The sequence below is a fragment of the Panulirus ornatus genome, chromosome 23, assembly GCF_036320965.1.
Source record: "Panulirus ornatus isolate Po-2019 chromosome 23, ASM3632096v1, whole genome shotgun sequence".
NCBI lineage: Eukaryota > Metazoa > Arthropoda > Malacostraca > Decapoda > Palinuridae > Panulirus > Panulirus ornatus.
Window position 1 is genome coordinate 1,242,602 of NC_092246.1, and position 16,750 is coordinate 1,259,351.

General features: G+C 38.9%; 1 protein-coding gene across 2 annotated transcripts in view; it reads left to right on the top strand.

Moving 5' to 3' along the window:
* Nucleotides 1-16,750, top strand: part of Ranbp21 (exportin-5-like protein Ranbp21) — an 81,688-nt gene that overhangs the window by 57,335 nt on the left and 7,603 nt on the right. For both annotated transcript variants that reach the window (XM_071676388.1, XM_071676390.1), the window contains exons 13-17: nucleotides 3,391-3,673; nucleotides 6,801-6,937; nucleotides 7,232-7,407; nucleotides 9,615-9,855; nucleotides 14,637-14,780. In XM_071676388.1, coding sequence (XP_071532489.1) covers nucleotides 3,391-3,673; nucleotides 6,801-6,937; nucleotides 7,232-7,407; nucleotides 9,615-9,855; nucleotides 14,637-14,780 — 981 coding nt within the window. The remainder of the gene's footprint in view (nucleotides 1-3,390; nucleotides 3,674-6,800; nucleotides 6,938-7,231; nucleotides 7,408-9,614; nucleotides 9,856-14,636; nucleotides 14,781-16,750) is intronic.

Sequence of the window (16,750 nt, forward strand, 5' to 3'; positions counted from 1 at the left end):
CCTACCTACTACTTCCACCTAATGTTTCTGCCTAATGCTCTTGCCTAAATGTTCTTAACTACTACTTCTATCTTCTGCTACTACCATTTTGTCAAAAGGCAGGGCTAGCACAGTGCTCACCACAGGAAAATCTAGTTACAAAGAATAAGCTGCATGAGTTAAATGTTGTCAAGTGTTACATATGATAGAGATATTGTATGTTTGTGGACAGAATGCCAGTAGTTCACATGTTATTGAGGCTTAAAGAAAAGACAGCTACCTGGGTCAGTTGAGTGCAACTTGACCCTCCCGATACCTTGGTGGGTAGTACTGGTAATATACCTCCCTTGTCGTTGACTGCTTACCAACTACTACCTACTAGATAGATAGATAGGTAAAGGGAGTATGTGGACATGGTGTTATTTTTGGAGAATGTGTCTGAGAAATACTTGGAGAATGAAAGTGACTTGTATGTAGCATCTTTGGGGTACACTCTCATTGAAGAACTTCTCACTCTGAATGGGTCCATCCTTTCCCCATTACTGATAGTAGTATGGCTGTAAAGTTGTAGGAACCCCAGGAGAAAGAGTGCTTGGGATTATGTTATGAATATTAATGGATCTGGAGAAAGCTTATGATGAGGTTGACAGTGCTGCCTCATGGAAAACAAAGAAAATGCAGATGTGATATACACAGACTTTAGAAAAGCATTTGACAAATGAGACCATGGTGTCATAGCACACAAAATATGAAACCTTGGAGTAACTGGAAAAATTAGGAGACAGATACACTACTTTTTAGTTAACAAATCACAACATTTAGTTGTCTAACCCACCATGTCCAGTACTTCCAAGTAAAATGCTCAGTCCTTCAGGTAACTGTACTTACTTCCCTCGAGTTCTTCATTTTTATGTATGGCATTGATGCATTTATAAGTTTGAAAATCACATAAATAGAAGATGCAAAAAGGCTAGAAAATAGACATAAACAGTCTTTAACTGGGTCAACGAGAACATGTATTTCAGCAGAGATAAGTTTCAACTCCTCCATTGTGGGAAAAATGAAGAAATCAAAAGCAACACAGAGTATAGAAAAGACATAGGCACTATGATAAACCAATTTAATAATGTGAAAGACACTGAAGTAATAATGTCTAAAGCTTCAGCAAACATAACAGAACTACAATTGCCTCATGCAGAAGGATGGTAGGCTGGATCCTGCAGACCTTTAAGATAAGAAAAAATCGTCAATGTTGATATTATTCAAAGTACTAATTCTTTCACAAATAGAATATTCTGTCTATCTATCTTTCTATATCTCATATGCTCATTCCCTTTGAAAGCTCCCATTAAGAGGATAGCCACAGCAAAAGAGAGTCCACTTATCCCTGGCCTTACATACCTTCCTTGGTTACACCATTCCATGCACTCTTCCCCCATTTCTTCCACTCCCATGGTCATACATTCTATTTGTCCTTGTTGTTGTTGTTTGTGGTGGTGGTCTTCCTCTCACACTAACCCATTTTGATAGTACTATCATACACTCTCCTGTAAACTACCCATTTTGCATTCTTTCTATATGCCCAAACCACATCAATTACGTTTCACTCTGACTCTCCACAATTTATTCCCTTTGTATTCCCTGCCATATTTAATCTCTCATACATACCCTCATTTCTTATTTCATTCCCTCTAGTCAGACCACATGCTCCTCTCAGATAGCTCATTTCCAGAGGTATGCGTTCTTACATCACCTTACAAGGCAGGTGAGATTGCAGAATTTGAAAATGTTCAGATATCTTTCACATCTCATATTAATGTAGTAAAGAACCTAAATTACTAGGAACAGCTGAAATCTGTATCTGGCTTAACTCCTTGCATAGATGGGAGAGGTATATCATCATCTATGCCTGGAAAATCCTAAAAGGTATGGTTCCCAACTTACATTTAGAAATAACATCCTGTTGGCATAACAGGCATGGAATGATTTTTAAAATACTATTAAAAAATCCAAAGGTGCAATATGTACAAGCAGAAAGAACACCTTAAACATCTGGGACCCAAGACTTCAACATCTTGCTAACCATAATCAGAAACAGGATGGTTTGCATAGTAAAGAAGTTTAAGAGTGCATTGATCAAGTACCTACAAAGTATACCAGACCAGCCAGGCTTTGGGGGCTATGTAGGCCAGAGGGTTACAGTTTCCAAGAGCTAGGTTGACTAATGACCCAATCCAACAACTTGGGGCCATCTCAAACTGGGATTGAAGACTCCTGAAGGCTGCATTAAGTATGTACTGGGGAATAGCTAGGATCTATCTATCTGCATGTATCTCTGATGCTTGTTCCCATCTAGGACTCCCTCAATGGTGTGACCATGACAAGAGAGTCTCCATAGCTAGTGAACTGTAGTGCTGCTTCTTAACCTTTATGGCCAGTGGCAGAGGGCAATTTTAGTGCTGTGTTTGCAAAGGCTCCTACCTAATGTTCCTACTAACTACTATTACCTAATGCTCCTACATAGTAATTCTATCTTATGTTTATACGTAATGCATCTTCCTGAATGTCCCTGTCTCCTACTATCTACTACTCCTACCAATTTGCCAAAAGGCAGGGCTAGTGCATAGTGCTCCCTACAGGAAAATACAGAGTTATGAAGAATGAGTTGTGTGAGTTAAGTGTTGTGAAGTGTTATGTATGACGAGAGATAGTATGTTTGTTGACAGAATGCCAGAAGTCCGCATGTGGGTGAGGCAGAAAGAAAAGACAACTACATGGGTCAGGGAAATGCATCTTGTCAACCATTGAAGTGCTGGCTCACTATGCAGCCATCACTAACCCTCCAGATACCCAGGTGGGTAGCACTGGTAATATACCTCCCAGGTCATTGGCTCTGCATACCAACTGTGACTATATGAGATAAATGAACGACTACCAAGAGAAGTGAGAATTTTTACAAGGAGGTTAATGCATTTCTGAGAGTAGGAAAGGAGAGGATGTGTCATGTGACCTTGGCTGTTAGATCTGTTCCTTTGCTCTTTTGCTAGGTCATGAAGTAAGGAAGGACAGTTAGGGGTAAGGGAATGAAGTTCATAGCATACTTGAAGTTGTTGATAATGGATATTCTACCAAGTTTTTGTGTACACTAAGAAAATTGGAAGAGAAGATTGACAAAAACAAGCATTTTGATTTACTTGTAACAAAATATGAAAGATGAGGTGGAGAAACAGAGTTAGGAGTAATAAAGATATGCCTATTTTCTCTTTTGTATACAGGTGATATATAGATATACTGATTGAGTTTATTTTCACCCACTGATTCCGTAAGTTGATATTTTATGTCAAAATTACCACCCTGAAATAATTACTGGATAATACTTGGGTGTAATTTTTATGTTAACTTTATTGCCAGGTTCAACTGCCAATAGAGCGTATGCAATTTTTCCTGTCCATGATGCATGACAATTGTTACCATATCCTGGGCAATGCTGGGATGTCGCTAGGTCTGCAGTTTTACCAGCATCCACACCTCAGTGAATATCTGATACACTCCTCCTTGGCAAATTTGCATCTTATCCCTGATTACCGTCTCCGGCCCATCATTCGCACCTTTCTCAAGCCATTCATCCAGTGGTGCCCTCCACAGTGTTACCAGACAGTGCTGCTGCCCATCCTTTACCATCTTTGTCCATACAGTGAGTAGTCTTTTCAGCTTTAACTTTGTGAAGATTTTGATATTGCCTATATTTTTGAATTAGATAATTTTTTGGAACAGTTCTTCTAGTGAGTAGATATTATATTGATTGGCCATCATCATATTTGGAAGTACTTGCATGGGAGGTGTTGAAGATTTATCTGTTTTCCATCAGTGGTTCTTTTCTTTGGCCAAGTTCACATATCAGCACTACCCCTGATGATTTGTAACTTATTTTTAGATTTCACTTGGTTCTTCGAGCATGAATTTGTTGTAATCTGGTTTCTTTCCTTTTCATTCGTTTACTGATTTCCAACATTTTTTGTTCATACTTGTTTGCAGTTTCCCCAATAATTAGGTGACTCTAGGAACAGTTGAAGAATTTGCCTCATTTGCTCACTTCATTCTCTAACTTTCATTCATGGTGCACTGAGACTAGAGCCCCCAATTCACAACCAGGCCCCACAGACCTTCTGTGGTTTCCTCTGATCATTGTACATACCCTGGTTCAACCCAGTGACAGCTTATCACATCCTGTATACTACATAGCTCCAGTTTACTCTATCCTGTGCATGTCTCACACCCTCTTTCATACTCAAACCCTGAACACTCAAAGCTTTCTTTCTATCCTCCTTCCTCCTCCTTGGTTTCCTTCTTTTCCTTGTTTCCTCCACTCCCTACATGTATATTGTCTTTGCTTGTTTGTGCACAGGGGGCTGTGGTTTTGATGCATCATACAATGACAACTAGAGAGTGAAAGTGAGTGAATGGGGCCATTTCTTCATATGTTCATGGTGCTACCTTGCTGACATAGGAAATGATGAACTTATGAAAAAAAAGATGAAAGCCGGCAAGGCAGCAGGTTTGGATGGTATTGCAGTGGAATTTATTAAAAAAGGGGGTGACTGTATTGTTGACTGGTTGGTAAGGTTATTTAATGTATGTATGACTCATGGTGAGGTGCCTGAGGATTGGCGGAATGCGTGCATAGTGCCATTGTACAAAGGCAAAGGGGATAAGTGTGAGTGCTCAAATTACAGAGGTATAAGTTTGTTGAGTATTCCTGGTAAATTATATGGGAGGGTATTGATTGAGAGGGTGAAGGCATATACAGAGCATCAGATTGGGGAAGAGCAGTGTGGTTTCAGAAGTGGTAGAGGATGTGTGGTTCAGGTGTTTGCTTTGAAGAATGTATGTGAGAAATACTTAGAAAAGCAAATGGATTTGTATGTAGCATTTATGGATCTGGAGAAGGCATATGATAGAGTTGATAGAGATGCTCTGTGGAAGGTATTAAGAGTATATGGTGTGGGAGGCAAGTTGTTAGAAGCAGTGAAAAGTTTTTATCGAGGATGTAAGGCATGTGTACGTGTAGGAAGAGAGGAAAGTGATTGGTTCTCAGTGAATGTAGGTTTGCGGCAGGGGTGTGTGATGTCTCCATGGTTGTTTAATTTGTTTATGGATGGGGTTGTTAGGGAGGTGAATGCAAGAGTTTTGGAAAGAGGGGCAAGTATGAAGTCTGTTGGGGATGAGAGAGCTTGGGAAGTGAGTCAGTTGTTGTTCGCTGATGATACAGCGCTGGTGGCTGATTCATGTGAGAAACTGCAGAAGCTGGTGACTGAGTTTGGTAAAGTGTGTGAAAGAAGAAAGTTAAGAGTAAATGTGAATAAGAGCAAGGTTATTAGGTACAGTAGGGTTGAGGGTCAAGTCAATTGGGAGGTGAGTTTGAATGGAGAAAAACTGGAGGAAGTGAAGTGTTTTAGATATCTGGGAGTGGATCTGGCAGCGGATGGAACCATGGAAGTGGAAGTGGATCATAGGGTGGGGGAGGGGGCGAAAATTTCTGGGAGCCTTGAAGAATGTGTGGAAGTCGAGAACATTATCTCGGAAAGCAAAAATGGGTATGTTTGAAGGAATAGTGGTTCCAACAATGTTGTATGGTTGCGAGGCGTGGGCTATGGATAGAGTTGTGCGCAGGAGGATGGATGTGCTGGAAATGAGATGTTTGAGGACAATGTGTGGTGTGAGGTGGTTTGATCGAGTAAGTAACGTAAGGGTAAGAGAGATGTGTGGAAATAAAAAGAGCGTGGTTGAGAGAGCAGAAGAGGGTGTTCTGAAATGGTTTGGGCACATGGAGAGAATGAGTGAGGAAAGATTGACCAAGAGGATATATGTGTCGGAGGTGGAGGGAACGAGGAGAAGAGGGAGACCAAATTGGAGGTGGAAAGATGGAGTGAAAAAGATTTTGTGTGATCGGGGCCTGAACATGCAGGAGGGTGAAAGGAGGGCAAGGAATAGAGTGAATTGGAGTGATGTGGTATACCGGGGTTGATGTGCTGTCAGTGGATTGAATCAGGGCATGTGAAGCGTTTTGGGTAAACCATGGAAAGCTGTGTAGGTATCTATTTGCGTGTGTGGACGTATGTATATACATTTGTATGGGGGTGGGTTGGGCCATTTCTTTCGTCTGTTTCCTTGCGCTACCTCGCAAACGCGGGAGAAAAAAAAAAAATGCATTTTATAGAGTGCTTAAGCTGAGAATACCCAACTCTGTTTTATTTCGCTCATTGTTAAAAGAAGCATATTTTGGTTATGAACATAACTTCTCATGCAAGTTAAGAAGTACATAATATGATTGTGAATGCCACTGATTTTTAAGTTGTTGAATGTGATGCTTAGTATTTGTTTTGATGTTGCTCCCTTTTTCCAGATACTGAGATACCCTCAATTTTTTGATTTTGCACTTTTTTTTTTTTTACAATTGTTTGCTGTTTCCTTGTTAGCGAGGTAGTGCCAAGAACAGACAAAGAAAGATTGCATTCACTCACATCCATTCCCCAGCTGTCAAATGCAATGCACCAAAACCACAACCTCCTCTCTACAGTCAGGCTCCACAGACTTTTCCATGATTCCCCTCTGCTGCTTTACATGCTCTGGTTGAGTCCATTGAAAGCATGTCAATGTGTTGTGATAAAGATTGAGTTTTCAGTAGTTTTAGAATTGCTATTGCTTATAATTCTAAGTGTAACAGACAGTTAACTTAATGTCTGCTGGATGGCCATAATATTTAATTATGTCTGGATTGTCAAAATATTGATATAGTAATTAGATATCTCTGTTTCTCATAGTGTCAGAAAGGTTGAGTACACGATGGGGTCACCTGACTAGTCTAATAGAAAGTGGTTCTTACGAGGATGAAAACACTGATACACAGGAGATGCTTGAAGACCTCCTTATACGTATGCTAACTCGAGAATATGTTGATGTAAGTCTTATTAGTTTTCATTAGATTTTTTAATGTATTTTTATTTGTAAATGATGTTAAACTGATTAAGCATTGAAAAATGTCAGAATTATCTGTCAGGTGTGAGCTTTTGGTTTGAATTAGAATAATTTTTTTTACTTATATATATGGAAAGCAGATCAATAAACAAGTTGGTGATACTAAGACTGGTGTTAACAGACTTAGAAAGTATGAATCCTCTTTTCAACAGAATATATTGAAAGGAGTGAGCATTTTAAGAAAATATAGTACATTGCTGTGACATCATCTTTGCAGCTGTTAAAAGTTGTGCTAATACGAGGTCCCCGTGGAGGATGGCAAGATAGTCCTGATGGAATGGAAGCAGAAATGGAGGTGACTACTCCAGCTGTTCAGGAGACACTATCTGATTTAGGTCAACTGGCTCTAGGTTGTGATGCCATTTGTCAAGCAATAGTCACAACTCTTCTCAAGTAAGTTATGCTTTATTTTTATACTGTTGGCACTTGCTTTTTAGCTGTCAAGTATAATGCACCAAAACTACAGTCCACATGCACAGCCATTCCCAAAATATGAGTTCTCCATTTCCCTGGCTGCTACATATGTCCAGGTTCATCTCAATGACAGCACAATACCCTTTGTGTACTACAATGCTACAGTATACTCTCTCTCATGCATACCTCTCACCCTCTTGAATATTCAAGCTCTGGCACCTGAAAACCTCTCTCACTTCATCCTTCCAACTTCCTCAGCCTTCTTGTTTTCTCTCACTTTCACCACTTCTGCCACATAGATTCTGTTTGTTCTCTTCTCCATATTTCAGATCATTTCACCACACCATAATTAGTTCTTTCAATCACATCTCACTCTTACACTGGTCTTCGTTACACGATAAACTCCTGTTGTACCGCATATGTTCCTTAGGGATGATTTGTTTTTATTTCAAACCATGAGACATATATGTAGACCCAAAATTGGGTTTCTTGTAAATTTTTAAAGCTTTGGATACCTATCGTACATAAAGTTCTCTAGTGTCACTTTTTTGGAGGACAGATACCAGGACATTTTCATACGAATGTTAATTTTTATGTCCCACATCGCACCTTCTGTCTTCCAATTACTTGCACATTTGAGTACTGCTTCTGTAAATATCTTACAACAGTTTTTTATCCCCATTGTTTTATTTACTCCTATACTTTTCCGCTCTTCACTCAGTCTCACCATCTCACCTTGTTTATATGAATGCAGGCTTCTTACCCAAGCTCACTCACTTGAACTACTTTCACACATATTTGATTTTCTCTTTTCTTGTCATATCTTAGGGTTGTATAGGTGTAGAAGAGAGGTAGGGTAGATATGTATGTAAACTAGGTTTCTTGGATGACGGCCATATTTATGTTGTGTTCTTTGGGTAGATTAGAGTTGTTTTGCATGTTTGTTTTTGACTTCATTAAGTTGGATAACCCTTAGTGCATGAAGGAGGTTTTATGGGTTGGTAGTTTTTATTTTTGCTGGATGAGTTTGTGTTGTTTGTACTGGTGTTTGTGATGGGAATGCAATGGTTTGGGTGTATTTAGGGTAGGTGTGTATTGAGTGACTGTAGCATGTCCAGAGTTCTGAACACTTTTAGAGGAAATAATTTGTAGCAAAAATGAACGCATTACAGGCAAGTGTTTTGTCCGACTGAGTAATGTTTTTTGTTGATTGGGATTTAGTATAATGGGCAAGTGTCCATAGTTAGGGTGTATTAGTAATTGGGAGATGATAGCTGGGTTGTCACCCCCTCAGTGGTGAAAAAATATATTTTATAGAGTGAAGTGTTTAGGTTTGACCCTTGAACAACTGGAAACGGTTAAGATTGTTCTGAGAGATAATGAAGCTTTGATAGCTGAGGGAAGAGTGAAAAGATCAAGAAGCAAGAAGTGGAGAAATGTGAAGTTGTAAAATGATTAATTTTGATTAGTGTAAAATGAGTAATTTTCAAGAAAGTTGTAGATGACCAAGTGGAGTTGCTGTGTAAATATATTAAGAAAAAGAAAACAATTAGTGGGAGAACATAATTGGTTAGAGATGGAGAGATTTGTAAGTTTTGATTTTCCAAGATTGAATAATTTGTTCTTGTAAAGAATTAGTGTTAGGAAAAGAACTATCTGGATAGACTTTACTCATCTGACAGCCTTTTAACTTGTACTGCAGCTGATTCCACAGGTGATTAAAGCCAACTGTTTTTCAATTGTAACCGATGGTTTTTTTCATATTTGATTGACATTTTCTGCATTAGTGAGGTAAGAACTGACAAAGAAAGGCTTCATCCACTCACATCACTTTTGTGGTTTTTCCTGTAGATGCACCAAAACCATAGCTCCCTTTCCACAACCACGCCCCACAGACCTTTCCATGGTTTATTGTGGACGCTTCACATGCCCAGGTTCAGTACATTGAAAGCATGTTCTTTTGATAGTATGTCAAGCCCAGCATACCACATTGTTCTAATTTACTATATCCTGAGCATATATCATTCACCTCGATCAATTATGCATGGAATATTGGTTTTAGGATTTTCCATATGACTGTTCAGAATTTTATGGCTGAACCCTTGGACTCTGGGGCCTCTTAAGGTAGATTCTGTCATGAAATTTAGTTATCAAATCATCTTCAATTGGAAATAATTGTGTTTCAGGGTGTTGTGGTGGCAGGACAGTGGAGCTTGCATGAAAGCAGTAGGATTGGTTGGCCAAGTGCTACGTTGGCTGGTTGGGGAGGGGCAACATTTGAGTCCAGAGGCAGTAAAGCAAGTCATGCTTGCTGTGTTGCAGGGTCTGCATACACATGGTCAACATGATGCAAACCAGAGCGCTCTACTCTCACTTGGACTGGCCACCTATGAAATGTTTAGGCCACACTTTCCAAATATCAGTGAGGTATGTTCATTATTTTTTAAGGCTTCCATATAACAGTTTGGTATACAGTGTTTGTTGTGGCTGTCAGTCTGTTTGTTCAGTTTCAGTGAACCTTTGCTATGTTGGATTGGAAAGATTAGAAAAGTATGTAGAAACTAAAACACTATCCCTGGGGTAGAGGAGAAAGAATTTTACCTCTGTATTCCTTGCGTTTTGTAGGTGACTATAGTGGGCTGGAGTGAGGAACTGGAAACCCTCCTTTTTGTATTTCAGTTTCTGAAAGGTGGAACGGAAGGAGCCAAGTGGATTGTGCTCATTCTCCTTAAAGGCTTAGGCTAGAGTGTTTGAGTGTGTGCAGATGTAAGTAAGATGAAAAGAAAGGAGAGATGGGTAGTATGTTTGAAGAAAGAAGCCTGGATGTTCTGGCACATTGTGAAATGAAGTTCAAGGGTAAAGGAGAGGAGTGATTTGGAAATGTTGTAGAAGTAAAGTCAGGGGTTAGTGAGGGCAAATGCAAAGGAAGGAGTAGCGTTATTGCTGAAGCAGGAGTTTTGGGAGTGTTTGAATATGGGAAATGAGCTCTAGACTGATGTGGGTGTAAATGAAAATAGATTGCAAGAGATGTGTGATACTGCTTATGCAACTGGTCATAAGAAGAAAGATCATGAGGGCAAGTGTCTTTGGGGCATCTGAGTGAGCGTGTCAGGAGTTTTATACAAGAGACTTGGTAGTAGTAATTGGTAATTTGAATGTGAAGTTGGGTAATGAGGAAGTAACTGGGGGGTGGGGTGGGATGGGGGCTTGGGTTATGCAGTATTATGAATGTAAGTTATAAACAGCACATGGAGTTATGTGCAGGAAAAAAGACTGGTGATTTAGAATACCTGGTTTGAAAAGGGGGATATACACAAGTGTATGTATATGAGTAGGAAGGATGGTCAGTGGGCATTACTGGATTACATACTAATTAGATGTGAATGTGCTGAGGAAGGTAGTTAGTGGGATGTCTAATCATTACTTTGTAGAGGCTAGGGTGAAGATTTGTTGAGGTTTTCAGAAAAGAGGAAACATTGTGGTTGAGAAAAGAGAGGTGAGAGTAAGTGAGCTTGGAAAAGAGACTTATGTGAAGAAATATCATGAGATATTGAGTGTTGAATGGCAAAAGGTGAGAGTAAGCTAAGCTTGGAGAGTGGTTGAAGAATGGAAGGCATTTAAGAAAGCAGTGCTGGCATGTGCAAGAGATGTGTGTGGCATGTGGGAGTTGGGAGGCAAGCTAGAAAGAGTAATGAGTGTTAGGATGACAAGGTAAAGTTGCTAGTGAAAGAGCAAAGAGAGTATATGGGCAACACTTACAGGGAAGGAGTGCAAATCATTGGGAGATGTATAAGGGAAAGCAGGAGAAGGTATTGAGGAAGGTGCAGGGGTTAAAAAAGAGGACAGATGAGAGTTAGGGTGAGTAACTATCAGTAAACTTAAGTGGAGAATAAGATGTTTTGGAAGGAGGTTAATAGTGTGTGAAAACAAGAGAACAAATGGGTACATTGGTGAATGGGCCACATAGGGGAGTCATAACAGATAGTGATGAAATGATGAGGAGATTGAGTGAGTGTTTTGATGATGTTTTGATGATAAGATGGTAGATGTCGGATGTTTTGGTCGTGGTGGTATGCGAAGTGAAAGAGTCAAGGCAGCTGGAGTGGAGGGTATTACTGTTGAATTTTTTAAGAAAAGGGGTGACTGTGTTGTTGATTGGTTAGTTAGGATATTCACAGTATGTATAGATCATGGTGGGGTGCCTAGGGATTGGTGAAATGCATGTATAGTGCCATTGTTTAAAGGCAATGGAAATAAAGTTGAATTTCACACTACAAAGGTATAAGTTCATTGAGTGTAAGATGTATGGGAGAGTGGTGACTGGGGAGGCTGAGAAGTGTTTGTCAAGGGTGTTTTGCATGTTTGATTAGGAAGAGAGGAGAGTAGTTGGTTCCAAGTGAAGGGTGGTTTGTGTTATGTCTCCATGGCTTTTTGATTTGTTTGTGGGTGGATTGGTGAGAGACGTAAATTCAAGTCTTGGAGAGAGGGGGTGAGTTGGCCTGGGATGTGAACCAGTTGTTGTTTGCTGATGACACATCAGTGATGGCAGATTCGAGTGGGAAACTGAAGAAGTTAGTAACTGAGTTTGGAAGAGTGTGTTAGAGGAGAAAGTAGAGAATGCATGTGAGTAAGAACAATGTTATTTGATGTAGCAAGGTAGAGAGACAGGTTAATTGGGGAGTGAATTCGAATGGAAAGAAATTGAAAATGAAGCGTTGTAGGTTTCTGGGAGTGGACATTATAGCAAATGGATCCATGGAAGTGAAAGTGAGTAATAGGGTGGGTAAAGGGAACATATGTTCTTGGAGCATGATATGCTGTAGATGGTGGCTGTATTGGAAATGGAATGTTTGAGAACATTGTGTGGTTTGATTGAGTTAGTAATAAACAGTAAGAGAGGGGCATGGTGATGAAAACTGTGATTAAAAGAGATGAAGAGGACGTGCAGAAATAGTGTGGACATATGGAGAGAGTGAGAAGAGGCTGACAAAGAGGCTGAATGTGTCAAATGGAGGGAATGAGAAAGGGGAGACCACAGTGGAGATATAAGGATGGAGTGAAAAAAGATCTTAGTGATTGGGGTCTGAACATGCAGTAGAGAGAAAGTTGTGCAGGGGGTAGACATGCTGTCAGTGGTCTGAACCAGGGCATGGGAAGCAGCTGTAGGAAACCGTGGATGGGTCTGTGGGGCCAACTTGTGGATAGGGAGCTGTGCATTGAGCATGACAGCAAGAAAATGGATGTGAGTGAATGGGGCCTTTCTTTGTCTGCTCCTGGTGCTACCTTGTGAACTTAGGTGATGGCACTGAAGTATGAAAAAAATAGAATGACACTAGTGTGTGAAAGCTGAGTTTTGATACTTAATTCAGTTAGTGATATTTGTGACTCAGTATTTATCTTTAAAAGTAACAACCAGTAACTGTAAACTAGCTTTGAGGTTTGAAGTCAAGTTGCTGGATGCTCCTATTTTAAACTCCATTTCAGGTTTCATTTTTGATTCCAGAATTTTTGGAAAATCTCTGGAACCTAAATATTACAAGAGCTCAGTGGTTCTCAGATAACCAAGGACTGGTCATGGCAGCACACTACTTATGGCCTTCCAAATCAGTTACTCATAGATATGTTTACCTTAAAACTGTCAACAAGTATTTTTGCTTAATGTAGTATTTTGAAATGTCATTTGCAGTGGTTAAACTTTTTCATAATGTGTAATAGGTGAGTTAATGACACACTGGCCACCTCACTTGATTACCTTAAGGAAAGGTCTTGCAGTAGGGTTTAGTGTTGCTTGTGTAGTTAATCATTCGCTTTTGCAGGAAAAGTAAAGACATGGTGCTATCACTTTTATGGACTAATCATTTAACATTTTGTCAAAAAACACAATCTGAACTGAAATTTTTAACTTGTATTCTTGGATTGCAAACTGCTGTACAATTGAAAAAAAATTGCCTTGAAATATACTTTACTCTGAAACCATTAGATTTTAACCAACAAACCTACCATCTGGCTGTGTTTGTTCCTATAATTGCTTTCTAAAGACAGTAGCAATTAGTTTGTCATCTTAAGGTTAACTGTCACCTGAACAAGATGAAATTATCAAATGTAACAATGAAACTAACTTTAACCCTTACACTGATTTTCCTTTTCAACTCACAAAATTCATGTTTTTCAGCCTGTTTAAGAAGTTTATGTGATCTTACAGTTTCGAAGATGTTTGTATGAGTATTTTGTTCACTATTTCACTCTAACATTGTGTATAAGTTTTGTAACTGTTTCAATACAGTGTGCTAAAAAGTGAATGAGAACTTGATTACTGATTATTATTATTGTATTGTCTTATATAAGAGATCTCTTCTTGTTTTGATCTTTCTGATTCACTGATAGTTTTTTCTTAACGACAAAGCTTTAAAAGTTTGTAGAATTATCACCCACACCAGTCAGATGCTTTGTTGTCAAGTTTAGGTGGATGTTGGCATTACTTGTGCTGGAAAACCTTCTTGAACCTCATCTTGGTCTAGTCTTAGCATTGGAAGAGTCATGATCCATAAAATCAGGCTCCACACAATTTGAGGAGAGATCATCATTGTCCAGTAATTCAGGGTCACCTTCTGCTTAGTTCTCTAAATTTAGTAAAAAGCGACTCAGTTTCCATTCCTTGAAAACTCACAAAAATGTGCTCTCAGTAGCTTGGCTGCAGGATGACTGAATGAGGGGGAATTGTTGTTCATTGCTAACTTAGTCACCACTTAGGCTTTGTGAGCAGCCTTGAGATTGAGGCACAAAACTGAATATTCAGTATCCATGTAGAGGTTTTACTCAGCCCACATAATTGTCTTCTTAAAGATATTGAAAGGTTTATGAATTCCCTCCCTTACTGAACCCGTAAGAATTTTATTGGTCAAGTTTAATTGAAATTTTTTCCCAAGTTATTTTGTGAGTGTGTAGCTCTGCGTGCTTTGATGTGTAGAACTGTAGCATTATTATCTGCCTCTTTCCCTCTCTTGGACTTTAGCTGTATTTCCATCACTGCAACTGTGATGAAGTAATTTAACAAGTGAATTAAGTAATGTATCTGAAAGATATTTTATGAAAGCAGCACTGTACTTAGAAAAGCTTTGCACTGTTTTTCATTTCTGGTAAGTGTTTATTAAAGAAAACATTATTATTTGTACCTAAGTTTATCAGTTATATTAATGTAATCCCTATAGGTACTTCTTGGACTTCCTGGTGTGTCTGCTGATGATGTTCAACGCTTTGAGGAGAAGCTGTTAAATCCTTCACAGAATCTGAATGTGAAGAACAGCAAGGTGGAGAAAATGAAAAAAGACGTATTTAAGAAACTGGTGATTGAGGTATGTGTAAAGCTTAACTGAAATTACAAGTTTCATGGAAGATTTTTTTTTTTTTTTAATCGTACGGCTGGATTAGTTGTATTTTCCTTAATTTTTCCTGGCTGCATGTCTGTAGCAGCACACTCAACACAATGAAATGTTGATTTCTCTGTCTGTGTATTTCTCATTTTCTTTACTGGTACTCATTTTTCACTGCTTCTTAAGATGAACTCCTATATCCTTTTTTTTTCCTCTCAGAAAGAGAGGTCTAAATTTGACAGACTCCCATCCTTCTTTGCGCAATATATACCTCCTCAAAAATCCAGTGCCGCATGATACAATCCAAACACATTTCTAGAAAATCAAGAACAAATAATACATGGTTGTTATCCTCCAGTTTCAGCATCTGAGGGAAACTGAAGTTGTGGGCTAAGTTGGTCACCCATTAGAATTGATTCTGTCCATAGTTAGTGGGATTAAGATGGACAGTATATCTTAAAAGATATACTGGTGATGTTTGTCTTGTCTTAAGATCACAGTGTATGTGCTTAGATAAATGCCTTAACTGCATTTAATGTAGAAAATTACAACAGTAAGAATATTTTATTATTGGTAATGATGAAATGTCTCATGCTCATTACTCATAGCCATTGGGGAGGAGACATGTAAGCATGTTTTTAGTGAGACTTGTAAGACTTGTAAGTATCTTTTAAGTGAGACTGTATGTGGTGTGAGGAGTGTTGATTGTGTAAGGAATGACACTGTAAGAGAGATGCAGTAGTATGCAGAATGTGATGGAGAGGGCTGTATTGTTACATTAAGCTAGTGTTTTGGCTTTCTTTCAGTGACTTAATGAAGCTTGACAAGGGACTTTTTATGCCAGGTAATTAGTGCATTTAACATAAAGCCCATGAAAATTTAATAGTTAACATGAAGCATGGCATCATTGATGAATTATAATTGCTAGTAGATTTTGAGCTCTAGTAGACAAAACAAACAAGCATGGAGAGTGATAAAGTAAGAAGTGCTCATGGTTGTGTTGAACTTAACGTTACAATTTTTCATCCTTGACAAGAGTCGTTGATGTCTGAGAGACTTTATGCACCTGATTCATTTAATGGAATTGGGAATAGAGTCAATGATCATGGAAAGGAAGATGGATGATAAGGAAGATAGACAGTGTGTATGACAATGGGACCCAGTACTCTAAGCCGCCCATTTCAGTTATTGTAACATATGGGGAATGGTGATGATCCATATTTAGTAACCATTGTGCATTGAGGTGACCTAGTATATATGGTACATATTATTTCATTTTAGTGTTCAGAAAAATTTTGATTTCCATTCCTTCACAACTGATAGTTATAAAACTCTGACTTTTCTTTTTGATAATCATTTGGGTGTTACTGGTGAATTAAATGAATTACAAACAATATAGTTTATATTCAGTGGAAAAAGGTGATATGAATCAATGGACAGTCATGATGTTAATTTTATTTTATACCTAATCACTTATCTTACCTTACTGATAGAGTATCAGGAACAAGCAGACAAAGTGCCATGTATGCCCACATGTACTCTTTAGATGTCATATATACTGTGCTTATCCCTGGGGATAGGAGAGAAAGAATACTTCCCACGTATTCCCTGCGTGTCGTAGAAGGCGACTAAAAGGGGAGGGAGTGGGTGGCTGGAAATCCTCCCCTTTCTTGTTTTTTTTTAATTTTCCAAAAGAAGGAACAGAGAAGGGGGTCAGGTGAGGATATTCCCTCTAAGGCCCAGTTCTCTGTTCTTAACGCTACCTCGCTGATGCGGGAAATGGCAAATAGTATGAAAAAAAAAAAAAAAATATATACTGTGCTAAGATTATAGCCTCCTAATTGCAGCCAAGCTCTACAGACTTTTCTGTGGTTTACCTTGATCACTTTGTATACCCATCAGGTTCAGTCTGTTGGTACCATGTCACTCCTTATGTACTGGATAAGTCCTGT